We start from the raw sequence: 20012 nt of genomic DNA on the forward strand, positions 1-20012 counted from the left end.
GTGAGATTAACTAAATTATTAGTAATTATAAGAAAATTTTGTTGCACAAAAAAACAGAGGAATAAGCAATTTTTTTATACAAAATATACGGATGTAATTAATACATATATTATTTATTTATTTGCATGAAAAGGAGGATATTAAATAATGTTAAGACTCGAAAATAAATTCGGTATTGATTACCACTTTTATTGTGAACAGGAATGATTTAAAATTTAACAATAAAGGTAAGGCTAAGGTATGAAGAAAACAATGAAAACAGTATTACGATACAAAATTTAGGTATGTATAATAAATTTATTAGTGAAAATGAAGATGTTCGAAATCGGTTTAAAATTTTCAGTTGTCCACCGTAATATTTCAATTTCTTCAAATATCAACAGTGTAACTATCCTATTTTGAAAGACATAGTTTCGATTTTAATTTTCAATAGTACCGAATACAGTAGAGTTCTGTAGCAAAAATGACGTGTAACCGTTTAGTAAAAGTTTTATTTAATAATACAAAAAATTTAATAATAAAAAATAATGTAATTTATGAAAGAGGGTACATTAATTAGCTTAGAACAAGATGAAAAAGAACTCCGCATGGTTACTGAGTATTGCAATTTGTAAAAGTATAAAAAATAGAGTGTTATATTTAAAAATTTTATTCAAAAAAAATTTTTATATATTTTAAAAACAGATTGATACTTCGGAATATTTTGTGCAAAAAGTATGACGCTGCAATATTAAAAATCAATAATTCGTGAGATATTCCGAATTGTTGCATGAACACATTTAAAAATTTAAAATAGTTCATGAATTATTGACTTTTTTTCATTTCTTTTATAACAATTTTCACAATACTAATACATGTAAAAGTATGTATGTATGTATTGTCTTTTTTCAAAAAAAGAAATTTAAATCAATTTTTTGAATAGTGACGTATATGTTTTTATATAAACTGGTTCTACTGAATATTCAACACAATAAAGTATTGGAGTGTATTATTAAAAAATTGGATAATTCGAGAAATATTTAAAATTTTTGTTTAATAGAAAATGAAATTTTTGAATTTATATCTCATGATTAGTTGATCTTTTCAGTATTATCAAATTTAATTAACAACTTTTTCCCAAAGTATATTTTTCTACTTTTCAAAATAATAAAATAGGTAAAGGTAACAGAGTTATTGTCAATACAAAAGTATTATTAAAGTCGTCCAGAAGCCACTATAGAGTATGGAAGTCGAAAATACAAAAAGCTTAATGTAATCTTTATTTTTTATAAAAAGTGAACAATCTTTTGAAATTTATTGTGAGATTTATAGATAAGGTGAAGTAAGGTAAGTTCGTAAACGGGGCAAGTGCCTATACAGGTTATTTTTATTACAATATGAGCGTTTCTCCATTTAGTATGTTTGTTCCCTTGTTTTCTTTCACTATATCCCCTGTTATATTTTAGCTAAGAGTACTTGTTTGTAGTATAGAGTATTTGCATAATGCAGTAAAAAGCATTTTATAGCAGATTTGTTAATAATTCTGTTCTTGCCCCATTGCACATGAAATAAAGTTTCAAAGTATTTAATTTCAGGTTACGCTCTCACCCCATTTTCGAGGGAAGTGCAGAGCAGTGGACATTTTAAACAATTTCCTATGAAAATCAAAATGTACAAGGAAAATTAAGGTCCTAGTTAATATTAATTAAATAGTAGTAATCGTGCAAAGCGTTCGATATTTATTGTGGCAAATAGCTGGTCTTTAATAATATTTTCATAACATAAGTCTTAATCTATGTGTTTAACATCGCGTTCCCTTTATTACTATTTGAAATTTGAACGTCTTCCCGCACTTTTATAGATTTTAAACGTTGCCGATAAGTGGCGGTGTTACATGAATTGTTGATGTTACTATAATTAAAAAAAAATTGACAATTTAAAACAAACGACATAGAATTGTGCATTTAATATACAAATTTAAGTATTTGAGATTAAAATTCTTTTGTTAATTGATTGTTTTTACAATTATTATTTATTAAACAATTTTTAAAGTTAAAATAAATTTTAATAATATGATGATGAATGGACTGAAATGAAATTACTCTTATCGAATATAAACATTTTTGTAAAATTTTGTTGACGTTTCTTTACAATTTATTTGTATCTCGTTTACTTCAATAAACCCTTTAGTTTTTTATTAAGTTATACTTTAAACTTATTTTAAAAATTTCATGATGTCTTTTAGTAATGTTCTTTTAACCACTTTTGTGTTATTCATTTGTTTATAGAGTCACGTTCGAATGAACATATTTTTGGAAACTTCCTAAGTATTAAAACTAAATTTATATTTATACCGATCTTAAATATAAAAATAGAAGGCGCGGTATAAATTTTCTCTACAAATTGACTCATTCTGCCACGTTTTTGTTTTCACGATTAAATTGTAAGCTTATTAGCTTTAATTGTAAGCACAAGTGATCGGTAAGAGTTAACTATTAAATACTATTTCAACTTTCATTATTCTTCTTAATATAATTGTAGTAGTCAGTAATCAGTTATGACTGATATAATTGTTCGGAAAATCAAAAAGCAAGTTTAAGTTTAAAACGCGCATATCGAATGATACGGGATATTTATACCTATTATTTATAAGCGAACTAAATGTATCAAATGTACATTTTAATGATATATAAAAATAGTTAATAATATTTAGAGATTTTTAATGACACCTAATGGTACCGAGGAATATCTGATATTAAACTAAATTATAATTAATGGTACCAAAAGAATAGAAAATGTTATAGGTTAAGAAGTATTTACAAATATTTTGAATAATTAGTAGTGTTTAACAATATTGTATGATACGTGATAAAATTTAATAGTATCTAAAAATATCAAATGATGAAAGATACTTAATTGCATCTAAGGATAGAAAATGTTATAGAATACTTGGTGATACTCATAGATATGGCATCAAAAGAATATGTAGTATTTAAGAATATTTCATTGCAGTTAATAGTACCTAAAAGTATCTAATGAAATATAATATTATCTGAGGATCCTAATGCTGAAGAATATCCAATGCTATGTAAGGTTTATATGGTATGAGATATTTGATGTTATCGAGAAATATTTAAAAATAGTTGAAGGTGCTAAGTGGTTAAATAGTATTAAAGAATATGTAATATTATCTAAGTGTAAAAAATCATTTAGTAACATCTAATGAAACTTAATAAAATTCAACCACATCTACTAATACATAAGGGTAGTAAACAATGTATGGTTACTTAACAACATTTAAAAAATTGAATACTGTTTTAAGATACAAAACGGTTAAGTTGTACTGTAGAGTATTTTAAGTACTCATCTATGCAATGGAATCTAAGAATAGAAAATAATATAGGATATTAATAATACTTAACAATATTTAATAATATGTAAAGATGCCAAGCAATCAAATGACACCGAAAAGTGCTTAATAATATTTAACTATATGTAATGGTACTTAAGGATAGATAATAGGTACTTCATAATAATTGAAAATATGTAATAGTATCTAAATGGTACCTAAATTTAGTAAACAGTATTAATTACGTATTAACCTCCAAAATATATTTATTTACTAATGGTATCTAGTACTGCCTAGAAATGCACAACATAATCTAATCATACTTTAAGATATTAAATATACGTAATGTAACCTAAAGATACAAAATTGGTATAGGGTACTTAATCATATCAAACACCTAAGAAAATTTAATAATATCTAACAATAAGTTCACTTAATGGTATCTGATATCAGCGTACCAAATGCCCAAACGAAAAAGTACCTAACGGTATTCAAAGATACTTAATGGCATTTAATACTGGTTAAATGCAGCAAAACGGTAAAGGATATTAAATAGTACTTAAGGGTACGTAATGCCCCCTAATATCATTTAATGGCAAAGGGTGTGTAATAAAATATCAAGGCTATCGTAGAAAATAGATACGGGAGACGAGTGTAAGATCGATCCGAGTAATTTCTGTGCGAGATAATAGGTCGATTTCATGGCGAGTTAAAGCGGAGCTTTGCATCCGAGTTACTAATCAACGAAATGAGAATAATCTTCGTGTCCCCCGATGCAGCGCAGAGGGATCCGAAATTGGTTGGACCTCGAGTTGAGCTGCGTTTCACTGATCATTAATCTACAACACACGTGTTCGTGAAGAACCCCTGCGACTACTCGGCGATCTAATAAATTGCAACGGTGTGCTGATGGGAATTGTGCAGGGCTATCGGTTACAAGTTTCGTTTAAAGTTGCAACGAAGCTACATTGGTGCGTAGTCGAACCGGAGACTCGATTTTGTAGACAAAATTGATCAAAATCAACTTGCGTAGTCGCAAAATAAGTACCTGGTTTTGAAATGATTAATCCATGTGCACTGTAAATTTATTAAATTAACAGACAAATGTTTTCAATTTGATTGTCTTTTCAAAAGTTGAAGTTTCTCATCAAATGTTGGATGATGGTTCATTATGTAGATTGTTTGTTAATTTAGAATATGTAGGATATTTAAGTGGGATACTTGTATATTATGTAGGATGTTTAATTCAGGATGTATAAAATACTAGCATAATATTTGTTAATGTATAATATAAAGGATACTTATATAGGATATGTAAGATATTAATATGTACATTACGTACAATATTTATTAATTTAAGATATATAAAATATTTATGTAGAATATCATCACATAATTTTATTTAACATTTGCAAATACACCATGACAAAGATGTAAATTTCATAAAATTAAAGTTCACATTAATAAAAAAGGAAAACTACACTGATTTTAAGTAGACATTTAAAATTTTCTTGTCTTCCTTTAATTATCGTCTTTCAAACACCAGTAATCAGTAATAACACAACAATTTTTTTTTATCTTATATACCAACATGTATCTTATACTTTATACTTCATGGAATATTATTTTGTTTGTTTTTTTTAAGTGAATGTACAAATCAGTCTCTTTTTATGTAACGTATGAACGATCACCTTAAATTTGATGTTGCCAAGAATGTCAACTGATTTTTACAACACAATGAATGTGCTTACAATGTCGTGTGAAAAAGTTTATAATTTTCGACATTATTACTATAAAAAAAATGATGAAATATTCCAATATTTTTTAAATATTGTAATTAATAATTACTTAAGACCTTAACTTTGCAAAAGTACATAGAGAATACCCTACAGTACCTGAAACATAATTTTTGTCGCAAGAACAAACACTATTTTTATTCTTCACAATATATGAAGAATTTATTTCATTATTAAAATTTTTGTAACAATGTTTTAGTTACTTTGACAAGGTGCAAATAAGTAAAAATAGTTTTTGTAATAAGAAGAATTATATTAAGTACAAAAACAATTTTTGTCCCTAGCAAAGTAAAACAATTTCGACTTTTTGCAATATTTATTTTATGGATAACAAAGATGGCATCTTTTCAATGTTTCAGTCCTTTCTGTAAGCTGCAAATGGACCAAAATAATTTTTTTTATATGAACAATTATTTTAAGACATTAATATTTCTGACCTTAGCAAAGTATAGTATTAAAATTGAGTAAAAATATTTGTTGTGGTAAGATCAGTTATATTTACATAAGAAATTACATTTTTTCTTAGCAAAGTCATTTCGAGTTTTGGTTCGCGTTTATTTTAGGAATGAAGTTTCTTCAACAATGTTTGAGTCATTTTGATAAGCTGTAAATGGACCAAAATGATTTTTCTTATATGACCAATTATTTTGAGACATTAATATTTCTGAGCTTAGCAAAGTATAATATTGTAAACAAGTAAAAATATTTGTTGTGGTAAGAGTAATTATAGTTTGATTAGAAACTACATTTTTCCTTAGCAAAGTCATTTCGAGTTTTGGTCCACGTTTCAGGAATAAAGTCTTTTCAACAATGTTTGAGTCATTTCGATAAGCTGCAAATGGGCAGGTAGATAGCTGCGAGGTCAAGAATGATGGAACACGAGACGATTCGCATACACAGGAACGAAGTAAGCCAGAGGACAGAATTTTCTTTGGAGGACCCGTTCAGTTTGCAGGCCTGGAAGCGACCGCATCAGGGGCAACGGCCGGTCAAAGTCCTACCTTCGACATTCTATCCCCTCCACGCTTATCCCTGTCCTTCTTCTTCACCGTTCCTTCTTTCCTTACGACTTTACTCTTCTTCCCCCTTAAAACTCGTTTCCCCTCAACGCCTTCACCTTTCCTTTTTCTCTTGGATTTACCTTTCTTGTCCCCTATTGCTTTCTGGCTCATATTTTGGCCATTACCTCAGTTATTCTCATGCTTCTCCCTTATTCTTCGGAAATTATTCATTATTTGCACTTTCTTATACCATAGAATTTTGATAATTCAGTATTCAATGCTTCTATGTTATTTTAATAATAATTGTTAATTTTCAGAATTAACCCTTTTGTGAATTTTGTTTCAAGTATGCCATATAAAATAATATAGAGTAACTTAATATAAATAGCTTAATATGAAACGTGGTAATATTGCCGTAAATAATAAGAAAGTGCATCATCGAATTATAATTTCTCGTTATGCATAAAACAATCGTATGAACGTTTGAACTGTAATTGAAAAAGTCATTGAATCTTGTGTTTTATTGTCCTTGTGGTTATTTTATACGACAAGTTAAATAGTTAAAACTCCGAGCAAAGGTGTATTATAAAATAAATTAGACTTCAATATAATACGAGTCCTCACAATGCTTACTTTAATGCGCCAAAGATATTGTGACTAGTTTTCATATAACGCGATATTTCGAATATAAAACAAAATGGAGGACAAATTTTTGTTACAACGCGCCAATACGGGAGTCTTCTGCATTACTTTTGTATGATTTATCATTCAACCTATTTGTTTTTGGATTTTTAAAAATTGGATTTTTAACTGAAATATAAATTTTTCAGTTGGAAATTTTCGAATTGCAGTATTTTATGATTAATTCATTTTTTATTTTACTAGGTTTTAAGTATTGACATTTAGAAGTTTGAAATGTTTGAATTTAAGAACTTGGTGATTTAAAAATTTGGGAATTTATAAATTTTCAAATTTGGAATTAGAAAATTTGGGGAAATTTATTAGAGATTTTAGATATTTGGATACTTAAGAGGTTGGAATATTAGGAATGTGGGAAAAGAGGAATTTGGGAATTACAAAATTTGGAGCTTGAAAATTTGGAAATATGGAAATTTGAGAATGAAAATTTAATAGTTTGAAAATGTACACATTTGAGAATTTGAGGAATAATTTAAGAATTTACATTTTAAGGTTTAAAAATATGCAAATTTCTTAGTTCACAAATATTTAAAATTTTTTTATTTGTAAATCTTCAAATTTGCTTATTGAATTTCTATATACTTGTCTTTTGAAATTCTCAAATTTCTGAATCTCTAAATTCTTAGCTTGTTAAAAGTTTAACGTTTTCAAATTTCTGAATTTCTGAGTTTCCAAATCCACAAATTTTTAAATTTCTATAGTTCTAAACTTTTAATATAAATTTTTAAATTCTCAAATCCTCGAATTTTTCAAATTCTTAAATTCTAGTTCTTTTTGAAAAATAATTGATACATCGTTTTCATGGTTATTACATTTATTTGATACGATTATATTAACTTCATTTAGTTACATTATTTTCATTACAAAAAGCAATGAAAAATTTCAGATTAATTTATGTAGTATAATAATTGCACATCTATTTTAAAAAGAACTCAGGATAGTCTTTACAAGTTTCTGTGCAAAAATTAATAAAACTATTTACTTGCAAAAACATTGAGATAAAATTAAATAGGCAGCGATTTGTTCTATTAGTTGAGTAAGTGTTTCTATTGCATAACAAAATAGTAATTGGTCATACAATATCATAAAAATGTTTTTTTATTGTGCATTTAAAAAAGAAATCGTTTTTTAGTACGTGTACTTTTTAAAATAATAGCGTCAAATTTAAAAAATAAAAATGACGTACAGTGTAAAATTAAATCTAAATTCTTCTTGTAGCGTTGATCGGCCATTTCAAGATAAAAATGGCTACGAAAATTCGTTGCATTTGTCAAAATTGTTAGAAAAGTTCACAACGAATTTTTACCTTTTCTTTAACAAAATTAAAAAATATACAGATGAATACATTCTTTTTTTCTTTGAGTTCTTGTAAAAATAAATAAGCTCTATCGTTGTTGTCAGTAATAATATGCATTTAATTCGTGAAGAAGTAAACTGGTTTTGTTTTATTATTTACTGTTACCACTCGTAAAAATAGCTGAAAACTTGTTTCATATCATACCACAAAAGCCACACGAGTTGTGGTTATTTTCTTCGACATGTGTGACATGAATTTCGTATTATGGCATTTTTTTATTTCTGAGCACTCCTTTTTGCTCATTGAGCGTTTTCGCACTTTGAGGTTAACACGTTCGCTGTCAGTGTCACGTATAAATGTGTGTCGCATTGAATTTCCCACATGACACCATAATTTTTTATTTTATGTTAAATCCTTTACATTCGCGAGTGTATTCTCATCTATCATATTACCATAACCTTTTAAATTGTTATTAATATAAGTTAATTCTTTTTAAGGATACAACGGGTATTTTACAAGGTTTTTTAAATATCGTTTCAAATAAATAATTAATATATAATGTATAATCATATAATGGGTATTTTATAAGGTTTGCTCAATTTTGTTTCAATTGCACAAATAAATACATACACTACCCCTTGATTTACACGGTACTTTATTTTCACGACTTCACTTTTGGGTCATTCCACGCCAAATCGATTACATTTGGACATGACCATCTGCGATTTTGCTCTAATCAAAATATATTATAGTCCATGTGAAATTAGTGGGGGTTTAAGTCATCATTTTGGCAATTTCGAATTTGTTAAGGAATTTTCTTTGAAAAAAAAATTTATTTTGATCGGTTGTTTTATATCACTGGTTTCAAAGTAAGCTTATCGTACGACTCACCTACCTAAAACAGAAGTATCCCGGGACTTTTCCAGTTTGTAGTGACATCAGTTTTCGAGCCTCTATCGTTTTGAAGCGCTCATTTCAAAGACAAAGCTTCAAAGAATATGACATATTTTTTTAAAGCTTAAAGCCTTTACGCTCCTTATTGAAGAAAACGCAAATAAAGAATGTATTTAAATTTTGCAACATTTTATAACAAATTGACAGAATTAAAAAAAATATTTTAAAATAGCCTAATCCTTTATGAATAAAACAGAAAAAAATTTAACTAAGTCGGTTGAATAGTTTCTGAGAAAAAAATTCGTAAGGAAAGCCCATTTTCGCAAAAATGGGCAAAAATTGCCAACTTTGAAGGTTTGTTATACCTTAACAAATTCGGAATCGGCAAAATGATGACTTAAACTCCCCCTTTCCAATGCCCACCGTATTTCTACAGAAAGATCAGGTGTTTTGCAGATTCGTTGAAATCACTGAAACTGCTCAGGTTTTCCATTACTCGACGATAAGCTTTATATCTCTCGTACATACTTGTGAACGGAGGAAAAAAGAAGGTTGTGATAAGTGATATTAATTATCACGATTGTGTTATGACGCGATTTCAACGTGATTCTATGAAATCAACTTCGATATAGATTAATCATGACTTTGTTTCGCAATTTCAGTTACTGTTATGTACTATGTATTGTTCGAATAAGGCTATGTATTACTATTTTCATAGTATCTACTTAATTTACTTGCGTCTAAAACCCAGAAGATGTGCTAAATGCAATGAGTAAAATCTACATTTACAATTAAAAAATTTTTGTTTCAAGTTTGAGAATTTTTGAATTCTGGAATTCTTGAATTTCTGTGTTTCCATATTTCCGAATTTAAAAATTTCCAAACATCCAAATTTCCAAATTTCCAAATATCCAATTTTCCAATTTTCTAAATTTTCAAATTTCCAATATTTTAATTTTGCAATTTTTCAAATTTTCAAATTTCCAAATTTTCAGTTTTCCAATTTTACAATTTTACAATTTTCTACAATTTTTAAATTTCCAATTTCCCAATTTTCTAAATTTTTAAATTTCCAATTTTCCAATTTTCCAAATTTCTATATACTTCCAAATCTCCAAATTATTCAACCTTTAAATTTCTAAATTTTTAATTTCCAGAGCAGTTTGTGGAAAATAGTAGTAAAAATACCAAGGTATTTAAAATGGTGTTTATTCAGATTTTCAGGATATAAAGTCCCTAAATTGAAGGTAAATCGGCTTGGACCGTTTTACACACCAGGGTGGACGTTAAGGGTTAATTCTGAGAATTAAATACACAGAATACTATTGTGTCCAAATGTATTAATACGATTTATTATACAATTGGTCACTAATGAAGAAGTGATATGATGACACGAGTACAATGTTTACACTTACCTCAATGGCGTGTTCATTACTTTGATATTTTGCTTTCAAATTGCACATGAATGACATGTCGTATTCGATACGCTTGTTGTACGTGTGCAATGTAACAAATTGCTTTTTTTCTTTGTAGAAACGATAAGAAATAGCGATAATAATATTGCAGAAAAAAGTGCAGAGGCCGTGAGATAGATCATCGAGCAATGTGCTAAGTTTCACTTTCGTTGAGTCAAGAATTATGAAACCACGTAGCATTTTATCTTCAGAAATTTAATAACTTGGAAATATGGAAAACTAGTTATTTGAAGAGTCAGAAAGATAATTTGAACATTTGGAAATTTGTTAATTCGGTTATTAAGACATTTGGTTATTCGAAAGTTTGTTAACTGAAAAATTTAGAAGGATGGGACATTGACCAATTAGAATTTGGTAGCTTGTAAGCGTAAAAATTTAAAAAGTGGAAAATTTATGAATTTAAAAATATATAAGCTTAATACCTTAGTTATTCTATCACTAGGTAATTTGCAAATTTAGAAACCTATAAACCTATGAACTCATTAATCTAGCAATCCATCGATGTATCTGCCTGCCGCTCTATCAGTCTATCAATCTGTCAATTGATAAATTTAAAAATCTAGAAATCTATGAATGTAGACATTTAATAATTAAGAAATATAGAAACATACTGAGTATCAATTATATTAAGGACAATATAAATTTTATAATAAATTATTTCTGAACTCATAAAAAATTATTTTCTATGTCAAAAAGGATTATCTATTTTATTAATTTCTCAACAAATTTTGTTCATTGCAAAAATCGGCAATATTTCTACAATAAAATTTTAATTTATGATTACAAGATAATGGAGACTTTTTTGACTATAAAAAAGTAATTTGCATGATTGATGGTAGAGCTAACGATCTATTTATAGAGATCTTACGGTATTCCTTATTTGCACGTGTTGTTCCATATTCATTGCACTTATTCTACATATGCAAGTACATATGATAGCCTTATCAACTTACATTCTTATAATTAGTACAGAACAACTGAAATGAAAGAACACGAAAGAAAAAAGATGGTGGTAAATTACACGGTATAACTGTATGTCTTCCTGACCCAGATCTCTATAAAAAATATAAATAATCGAGGAGATTTATTTTATACATAAGTAACCTATTTAATATATAAGTAATAAGATTTGTTTTATTGTAACACTATTGTGACATTTTATTTTAAATATATATGAGATATTTATATTACACATATTTTATAAATTTACAAATTCATTATTGATAAAAATTCGTATTTAAAATAATTGTATACAATCGTAGATATAAAATGGAAAAATAAATTATTAAAATAAGCTGAGAGTATAGTGGAAATATAATTTTATTGCAAAAGGAAAAGACGCATAATTTTTGTAGGTAAATATTAATAATTTTTACATTATTCACAAATTTTTATAATTTTTCATTCTTAAAATGTTGAAATGCTAAAATGAAATGGGCTATTCATAAAAGGTATACTTTGATATAATAGTAATGATTTAATGATGATTGTTTTACGTTTGCAATTTATGCTTCCTGTATTTTATTACACAGAACAAATGAATGATGTTTAATATTAGGTTGGGGAATAAGTTCGTAGCGTTTTGACATTTTCTTTTTTTTTATAGCGACATTTTTCAATTTGCAAGAAGTTATAATATTCATTCGATAGAGCTCTTTCTTCTCTACAAAACTGTGTTAATCGGTTTTTTTTCAGTAGATTCATTCGTCAGTACTATTGAGGCTCAGAAATGGCGGCCAAAAAGTTGGGAAAAGTTGTGAAAAGTTGCTGAAACAGGCCGGGATATTTGCAATATATACGGAGAAGGTGTCATAGGTGTAGCGTTCACTTCGCGAGGCACCCAGGCTCCCAATTTTTCGACAAATCCCATTGATTGGAGATGATTGAGAATAGTTTTGTGGTCACAGTTCATTTTTTTTGACCAATTCACGACTAGTTTGAGGACCATCCTGTTTCACAAGTGCTCGGAGACGCTCTTCGTCGAACTCAGAAGGTCTTCCGCTGCGGGGTGAGTTTTCAACGTTAAAATCGCCATTTCTGAATTTTGCAAAGCATTTACGTGCTGTTCGACTCACCTATGACACCTTTTCCGTATACATTGCAAATATCCCGGGCTACTTCACCAGCTTTTTGGCCGCGATGGAAAGCGAAGAAGAGCAGGCGTTGAAAGTGCTAATTTTTACATGCTGGATATTCCATTTCTGAGCCTCAATAGTAATAACGAATGAAGCTACTAAAAAAGACGATTAACACAGTTTTGTAGAGCAGAAAGAGCTCTATCGTATGAATATTATAACCCCTTGCAAATTGCAAAATGTCCCTGTAAAAAAAAGAAAATGTCAAAACGCTACGAATTTATTCCCCAACCTAATATTTCCTTCAATTTCATCAAGTCATTAAAGTACATCAAAATGATGTGAATCATTGGTGTTATCTGGAGGACTCAACGCTATTATAATTAAAATTGCAAACGTCAGTGTTAATTTATCAGTAGTGATAGAGCACTTTTTTATAGACAGAAATATAATTCTCCTAAATGAGTATTACACATAGTTCGTACTAATTCTTACAAGATTAAGATAACAAATTTATTCTACTAATCAAATTTACTTTGATAAAAAAGAAAATAACGTGGTGTTTAACATTAAAGAAAGTTTAGTTAATTATAATTCGGTCTCCTCAATTATAATTCGAGTAAAATACAGCGTTCAATTGTTCGATGAACAATTTTCACAGTTGTATAGTGAAATCTTTATCTGCCTACAGCAATGACTTATTCAATTAAGTGATAAATGTCGATAAAATAAATGACATTTTGGAGCAAAACAATTACTCGAGGAATCATTGATCAAGATTTCACTCTATGTAATAAAACAAGATAAATATCTGAAGATATAGTATAAATTTAGAAAGGATGATGAAAAATAAGTAGAAAAATTAAAACAAATTCAAAAAATTGTAAGCTCTAAGTTCTAAATTCCTAGAATATTGAATTATAAATATTTCGAGTTTCCAGGTTTTTATATTTCCGAATTTTAAAATTTTTAAATCTATTAAAATTCCATTAAAATAAAATTCTAATGGTTTCAAATATCTAAAGATCTAAATTTTCCAGTTTCTAAATCTATACATTTCTAACATTATATATTCTCAAAATCTCAAATGTTTACATTTCTAAAGTCTAAAATTCCAAAATTCCAAAATTCTAAATTCCTTTATTTCTAAATCATCAAAGCACCCAAACTGGTACATTCCCAAACTTTCAAATTTCCAAGTATGCAAGTTTCTAAATCTAAATTTCGTAAATCCTAAAGTATCCATACTCCCCAACTTCGAAATCCACAAACATCAAAATTTTTAAATCTATGAATTCACGAGTTTATTAATTCCATAATTTAATATATCCAAAACCCCAAGGTTTTAAAATTTCCAAGGTCTTAAATTTCCACACTCCAGAAGCATATATTTCACGGCGTCAACTTCGTATTTCAATTTCTTTCAATTGCTTAGAGTAGCGCTAACATGTTCAGTGGATGACTTTAGTAACTTGTCCTACAGTTTCTCCGATGAAAACCGTACCGTTCGGAGTTATCCAATACCAAATCGTATTCTTCTTACGTATCTCGATCCGAGAACGATGTTATCTGTTCTTATCTCCGTGAATAGGTGCCCGCACAATAATGTTTCTACCTCCTTCGACCAGTTACAACTTTTGTGAAATATTGTCTCTCAATGCTACTGCGCAATCGTCGTCGTTGATAAGAAACAAGATTTACCGGCCAACGGAGTTCAGTATGTGTTCGATTAACGATCTATCTATCGATATTGCGGAAACTAAACTGTGCGTCGTGCTTGTTCGCGAGGATATCGGACCGGAAGTGATCCGGCGGTGCCTGAGCGTTCCGGAAGTGGCCCGGCCGATGTTGAGCTTTTAAACGGAGTGTACGATTGATTTAAAAAAGACACCTTGTGAAAAACAAGCGGACAATTACAATCAAACGGATAATATCTGTTTCTCGTCGAAATGGCAACTGTTTTAGCTACGTTTTCGGTCCTCAAGGATCATGTCAAGTTAAAGGTCTCGGAAAACGATGTGGCCATTGACAGTTTTGGTAATGTCTCTTCAATTTGACGCGTTTATTTTTATTCTTCTTTTTGTTAATGGTAAAATGTAATCAGTGAATTGCGATTAGTTTTCAAGATGCACTACAGGGTCACATTCCTGCTACTCTTGGCCGGCACGCTTCTGGTGACAGGTAGACAGTTTATCGGAGAACACATCAGGTACTGAAAAGTCTTAGGACGGTCTATGTTTTTAGTGACATTGTTTATTGTTATCCACTTGACTTATAATGCTAAGTCAGACATGTGACGTATATGCAATTCAAATTCAAATCCAATTCGTATTTGCACGAAAAATCAATTTTGTGTGAGATGCGAAGTGTAATTTGAACAATTAAAGACCGCTAAATACAAAATAAATATAACAACTCTTTTAATTATCTTAACGTTGTGGTAATAATTAGTTAGCTCTGACTGACGCAACTGACGAATAAATCATAAGTTAGGGGGCTAATGGATAGGTTTAGGTGCTCTTTTTGTATGGACACTTTCATCGGAAAAAGTATGAGTATCAAGTTTGATACTTGTATTAATTTGAACGTTTTGTGACAACTTCTTCCCGTGTTATTGTCTGCGATGTGGAATTGTCTTTTCTTTTATTCATTTACTATATTTTACAGTCTTCTACGGATTTCTGTGAATCTCTTCAGAAATTCTTGAAATTATTGAGCGATCATGTACGATTTTGAGTTTAAGGAATTAATCTGTTGTTTGTATTTTTTATACAAATATCACTTCTTAATTGTGTAAATAAAAGCAATGTCTTAAATATATAGAAGTGATATGTTGATACTATATGTGATAAGAAACTTATGTAATAATAGAGAACTTGTTTAAATTATTTTCAATGATAAAAAAAAAAATTCATTAATAATGTATAACAGATCAAGATTTCATTGAATTCTTTGAGTAGTTTGATTTCGTTTGGCAAGACACGCTTGTACGAATGTAAGCACCAGACATTCTCAAAACAAGTTTCACACAGCACGATTGATTCGATTGTGTCTAATTGAAGATGGACTTATTACGCAGATGCTAAGATGTCCTCTAGTTTCTAAATAGTCACGTTCCTTTATTACTCAAGTGTCTGATAATATTCGCATAACTTTTTAATTATTTTTTGCGTCCTTTCTAATCGTTGTTATTATGTTTATACTTACTGACGGAATTATAATATTTGTTGTTTCAACAAATTTCTATCCAGACAGAATCAAGAAGTACGTGGTAATTGAAAAGAATTCCATATTTTTACAGTGATATTTCATTGTTTGGTAATATTGTAACTATCTTGATTAAAGATATCCTGATAAACTGATAAGAGTTTCTTCATACCGCTATAACGATATAAAGATTATCCATTATCGTACTTGTAAAATGTTATCCAGTACCAGCATTAGTCAAGAATTAGTATTTTCAGTATTATATTGAATTATAAATGATGTTTCATTTATTTCATTGTAAATTAATTTCTAATGTTTACTAATGTGTCATAATTATTAGCAATATTCTTATAAGCTTTCTTTAAATTTTATTATATAACTATTACACTAACTAAGTGTTTCAGTAATTTTCCTACAGGTTACATTATGATAGCTTTCTCTTTTTCTTTTTCATTACAATTAAAAATATCTGTTTAACTATACAAAGTATAATATTTTTTAATCGTTTCTTATTTCTTTTTCAATTTTGTTAAATAAATATTATGCTAAGTATTTCATTGATTTCACTATAGATTACTTCATAGTATTATGTTCTCTTCTTTCTTATTGTCATTTACATTATCTATAAAAATGTTTTCAATTTTTATTAGATAATTGAGACACAGGATGCTTCAATAAGTTCATCGTTGGTTACTTTCAAATATATTACACGTCACTTTTCTTCCTTTTGAGTGATATTACAAATATTTTCATAGACTTGTCTAACATTTAATCAGATACAAATTTTATCTGCAATGTATAGAAAAATGTTTAACCCTTTCATTGTAGTAATTGAACACTATCATTACGAGAAAGCATGCCACATTTAGCCAACTATAAATTAAGTTTATTCCATTTTATATATTTTACACTATTTTATTTCGTTCTATTCCATTGTTTGCTTCCTTATTTATTTTCTCATGCGTTACAAATGATCTGTGCCGGATGACTGCAGTCATTTATAGTTCACAATGGCTACTTAAAGAAGGGTAACTATAATAATCCCTGTTATAAGTAATGAAAAGGTTAATTCGTTACAAGGGAGAATATGTTTAAAGTTTAGAATGCAATAGTTCAATTTTTATAAAATTCTTTGTAAAGTACCTTTTATTTCAAGCACTCTAAACAATAAAACACATTACGAAATTTATAAATTGGAAATTGAAAGATAATCTCTAAACATGTTATTATGATAACTTTTCAATATTTTGTAAACACGTATTGATAAGAGGATTATAAAGTGAAGTATTACAGTATTCTGCAATATTAATATCGAAATAACTATGACGTACTAGATAATGATTCGTTAGATTAATTGATTAATTCGTGATACAATTACTCTTAATGGATTTTCAGCGTCCAGATAAAATTGGTTAAAATGTTGATAGAATAACTGGACTTGGTATTCAAAGAAAACGATTTATACCTGCAATTTGAAACCACGCTAATAGATACCCAGCAGAGGTTCGAGTTTGTTATCTTAAAACCCAGATTTTCCGGGGAAACCAAAATACCTGGACAGCTTAATTATCGGTTGGAGATTAACCCAAGGTCTAAAGTCTAAGGACACAGTTTTCTTCTGTTGCGATACCTGAGAAATTTCATGGTCTTTGGAACGTATACGATCCATGTTGCAGTTTCTGTACAAATTATTTCTATAATCTGTATAGAACTTTACTTTGGCGCTATGTTTTACTCTGGCGCCATCTTTCTAATGCGAAAAACCAATAAATTGAATTAAACAACTGTTTATCGAGTTAAAATTGTTGCCAGATGAGTAACATAAGATTATAAAAATAGTACTGCTTAAGAAACTTTTTATTGTAGTGATCATTGAAAGATTAAGGAAATTGTTATAAATTCTTAATTTGTAAATAGTAGCATCTTTAAAATTAAATAAAAAAAAGTTTCGCTTTATGTGAATATCTTAGTTCACTTATTTTTATACACCAGAGGTCGATAACCTTTCTGGAGTTAAGAGCCATCTTTTTCCCGATGCGACAAATTATTTTTTTAAACATTCAAATATATGTAAGGTGAAGTGGGCTAAGTTCATAAACGGGGCAAGTGCGTATACAGGCTATTCTTATTACAATACGAGCGAAATTTCTCCATTTAGTATGTTTGTTTCCTTGTTTTCTTTCACTATATCCCTTTTTATATTTCAGCTAAGAGTACTTGTTTGCAATATAGAGTATTTGCATAATGCAGTAAAAGGCATTTTATAGCAGATTTGTTAATAATTCTGCTCTTGCCCCATTGCACATGAAATAAAGTTTCAAAGTATTTTTAGCTTCAAGTTACGCTCTTACCCCATTTTCGTGGAAAGTACAGAGTAGTTGACATTTTAAACAATTTCCTACCAAAATCAAAATGTACAAGGAAAATTAAGGACCTAGTTAATATTAATTAAATAGTAGTAATTGTGCAAAGCGTTCGATATCGACAGCGTTAAGTATTTACATAGCAGACTGAAAATACTTACGTTTAAATACCAACTTTACAAAAATCAGTCGGCACTTACCCCACTTCACCTTACATCGGTAATATGTATTAGAAAAAATAATATAACCGTTATCTGTTGTGAGACATGTATTTATTGTGAAATCAAAACATTTTGCGCAGGATTATTATATTTGTCTGGCAATTGTAATATTGCAGTTAATTTTTCAATATGTATTATACTATTAAACTATTCAAGAGCCACAAATATGATTCTACCGAGCTACAGGCTGCCGACCCCTGGTATAAAGAAAGATGCGATAGCTACATATCTTTTGCTGGTATCGGTATTTTAAATTTCAATTGATTTTTGAAATTTGCAAATCTGAAGATACGGTTATTCCGACATTTGGATTTTAAAGATCTGAAGGTTTGAAAATTTGGGAGTCTTGAAACTTCGGAAATTTGGACTTTGCGGATTTTAAATTTGGATACTTTGGAATTTTTTTGGATTGTACATTTTACAATTTGAAAATTTGGAATGTTGAGGGTTTCAGAATTTGGAAATTTTAGAATGTAGGAATTTGAAACTATGGATTTAGAAATTTTAGAACTTAAGTATTTTGTGATTTAAAAGTTTAGTATTATGACATTTGGAAATTTAAAGTTTCGAGTATTCGAGAATTCGGAAATTTGGTATTTGATAGATTTAGAAATTTTACAATTTTGGAATGTCGGTATGCAGAGATTCAACACTATGGGGATTCAAAAACTCGATAATTTGAAAATATAAAAATTTCAGATACGCCAATTTCTAAATTTACTATTTATAATATAATAAAATAAAGAATTTAATACTACCATAATTTTAAGTTTAGAAATATGGAAGTCCTGTATTTTAAAATTTGAAAAGTGTCCTTCGAATTTCTTAGTCTGCAATTCCACACACAGTCAATATTCACGTGTGATACAGTCAACTTATGACACAGTGTTAGGTCTGGAAGTATTTTCAAATAAATCGAATAAAAATCATATTGAATACCAATAAAGTTTATTTTTTGCTATAAAAAGGTGTATCGGTGGTGCAGGAATGTCTGATGACCAGGTCAAAGTAATCAACACTTTCTGTTTTTTCACATCTACCTACACTGTGGTAAATATTACACCTAATAATAAAATTAAAAATTAACTTTTCACCCCTCACCATACTTTGAGTCTAACGCTTAACAATAAAAAATAAAATGGAAAATTATTAATTGTCAAACATATTGAGACTCTTGGGACGACTTAAACTGCATTTGTTTGTTTGTCTGTAACACGCTAGGCTGCAATTTTGATTAGTTTGACTCAAAATTTTGAAGGTAGACTCATGGAACACGATACATTTGCTGTATAGATTTTACTGGTGACCTGAAAACCGGAAGCTTGCCATCATTTTGACACATGGAATTGACTGGAAGCATATTAATAGTTCTATAATTTATAGTAGACAACAATAATTCCTCATCGTTGACAACAGTCGTGAAGTCAACAATAATCTTGTTCGGCATCGTCTTCGATAGTTTCAGACTCGATTAATCGTTCGCAACAACTTTAAAATCTTCACGTCTCATTCTTATTCAATATAGACGTTTACAGTAGATACTGTACTTTTAAATATACACTCGAATTCGCGTGAGGCTGGTCTGTAGATTCATTAGTCAGTTTAAAAATAAGTGTGCGTTTAGTGCTGGCAGTTCTAGTGTTACGAATCTGACAA

General features: G+C 28.8%; 1 protein-coding gene across 2 annotated transcripts in view; it reads left to right on the top strand.

The window, feature by feature from the left end:
• The window catches only part of LOC100874815 (innexin inx7-like), a 36718-nt gene that overhangs the window by 11398 nt on the left and 5308 nt on the right, over positions 1-20012 (top strand). Inside the window, exons 1-3 of one of the 2 annotated variants that reach the window (XM_076532005.1) lie at positions 13742-14602; positions 14684-14774; positions 19325-19406. In XM_076532005.1, coding sequence (XP_076388120.1) covers positions 14515-14602; positions 14684-14774; positions 19325-19406 — 261 coding nt within the window. In that variant the 5' untranslated portion in view covers positions 13742-14514. Of the gene's footprint in view, positions 1-13741; positions 14603-14683; positions 14775-19324; positions 19407-20012 lie in introns of those variants that run through there. The other variant, XM_012284627.2, reaches the window with a different exon arrangement.

Source organism: Megachile rotundata, chromosome 5 (assembly GCF_050947335.1).
Source record: "Megachile rotundata isolate GNS110a chromosome 5, iyMegRotu1, whole genome shotgun sequence".
In the NCBI taxonomy this organism is placed as follows: Eukaryota; Metazoa; Arthropoda; class Insecta; order Hymenoptera; family Megachilidae; genus Megachile; species Megachile rotundata.